General features: G+C 67.4%; 1 protein-coding gene across 1 annotated transcript; it reads right to left on the reverse strand.

The window, feature by feature from the left end:
• Positions 1–1,743, reverse strand: BHLHA9 (basic helix-loop-helix family member a9). Its single transcript, XM_038546046.1, has one exon. The coding sequence runs from the start codon at positions 1,741–1,743 to the stop codon at positions 1,081–1,083; it is 663 nt and encodes a 220-aa protein (XP_038401974.1). The 3' UTR covers positions 1–1,080.

Raw genomic sequence — 1,743 nt, forward strand, 5'->3', positions numbered from 1 at the left:
ACTAGCTCGGGAGTGCTCACCTTAGATCCCAAAGCTCTCCAGACCTCTCTGGGAGGGCCAGTCATGCCTCCCACTTTCTCAGCAGACTCGGCCTCAGGCCCTAATTCCCTTAGCCTCTTCCCTGTAATCTTTTGATTCCACCTCTGCCCCTCATCAGAGAGGCTCTGGCTGCACCAGACCACTTTTCCCTGGGAGCTCCATGCACCCACACTGAGGGTACAGGCAGGACTTACTGACCCCCCAGTCCGTGGTCTGCTGTAGGCTTCCTTTCCTGGGACTAGCCCAGACTTTGCTTCTGATGCAGCCCTGGCAGTGGGTCACTGCAGACAGCGGCTCTGCAGGGTATCCCGTCCAGAGGTGAGGCTGACCCCAGCTTGAGTCTCTTGGTGCTGCTCCCCCTCTTCAAATAATGTCCTCTCCCACAGTGCTCCTCACAGTGCTCAGCCACACCTGGGGGCTTGCCAGGAATCAATGCCCCAGGTACCTACCTCCAGGCATCAGGCCCGGGTCCCCACATTCCGCAGTGAGCTCCCAGTCCTCAGGCTTTCCTGCCACCCTGGGCCACTAAGCCCAGTGGACACCTTATAGCAGACAGAGATGGCAACTTTTTCCTTTTTATTTGGCTCCTTCTGTTGGCTCTCTCAGCTCACAGACTTGGGGTATCAGCACAGGCAGGGGATGTGGACAGCACACTGTCATCGGACCACACCAGGGGTCACCCGCCCTCCCACATTCAAGTCCCCCTGTCCAAAAGCCCCCTTTCTCCTATAGAGCAGCAAGAGAACACAGGACTCAGAGGCACAGGACTGCAAAGATCACTTTGAGAGAAGAGTTCAAGTCCAAACGGAAGGATCCTGCACCTTTCTTGGAGCCGCCACCCCTGCTTGGGATCCGGGCGGCGAGAGGGGTGCCGGGCAGTGCGGCCCTGGGCTCGAGTTCCTTCCCACTGGCCAGGCTGCCTCCTCTCTCTCTCAGGCCTCAGCCACTCCGTTGTGGCCCGGGGGTTTGGGGCAGTCTGCCCGTTTGCAGCCGTGGCCACTGGCTCCTCCCTCCAGGCCTCCGGTAGCTCCCGGGAGCCAGTCAGGAGCGCTGGGAGCCCAGCCCGGGGCCCGCTCGCAGGTGGGCCCGCGGCCAGGCCGAGGGAGCCGCTGGGACCCGGCGCCAGCTTCCCGCGGACGCCTGGGCCGCGCCCTGAGCCTCGGCCGCCGCCCGGGGCCGTCCGGGGGGCGTGCGCGGGGAGCACGAGGCGCAGCGCGGCGCGAAGGGGCCGACGGGCGGCGGCGCGGGCGGCGGGGGGCTGGAGCCCGCTTCCCCGCTGCCCCCCGCGGCGGCGCGCGCGGCCTGCCCGAGGCACTCCAGGTGCCCGCAGGGCCAGCGGGGCGCGGGGCTGGCGCGCAGCACCAGGGAGAGCGCCGCGATGCGGTGGATGGCCCTGCGCAGCGTGGCGATCTTGGAGAGCCTCTTGCCGCCCAGGTCGTGCCGCAGCGCCCGGCGCAGCGCGTTGAACGCCTCGTTGTAGTCCAGGATGCGCTTGCGCTCCCGCACGTTGGCCGCCATGCGCCGCGCCTTGGAGCGCACCGGCCGAGCGCGCTTCCGGCCGCCCGCCGCCTCCTCGGCCTCGCCCTTCTCCCTCAGCACCCCCAAACGCCTCCCGGCCTCCGGGCGAGAGCCCCCCGAGTCCTCGGAGGAGCCCTCGGCCCCCTGGAGGCCCCTGAGGCCTGGTCCCGGCACGCGTCGGTGCAT

The sequence above is a fragment of the Canis lupus genome, chromosome 9 (genome assembly GCF_011100685.1).
Source record: "Canis lupus familiaris isolate Mischka breed German Shepherd chromosome 9, alternate assembly UU_Cfam_GSD_1.0, whole genome shotgun sequence".
Classification (NCBI taxonomy): domain Eukaryota; kingdom Metazoa; phylum Chordata; class Mammalia; order Carnivora; family Canidae; genus Canis; species Canis lupus.

Coding starts and splice junctions, on each gene's coding strand:
- BHLHA9 (XM_038546046.1), bottom strand. CDS start 1,743: ATGCACCGACGCGTGCCGGGACCAGGCCTCAGGGGCCTCCAGGGGGCC.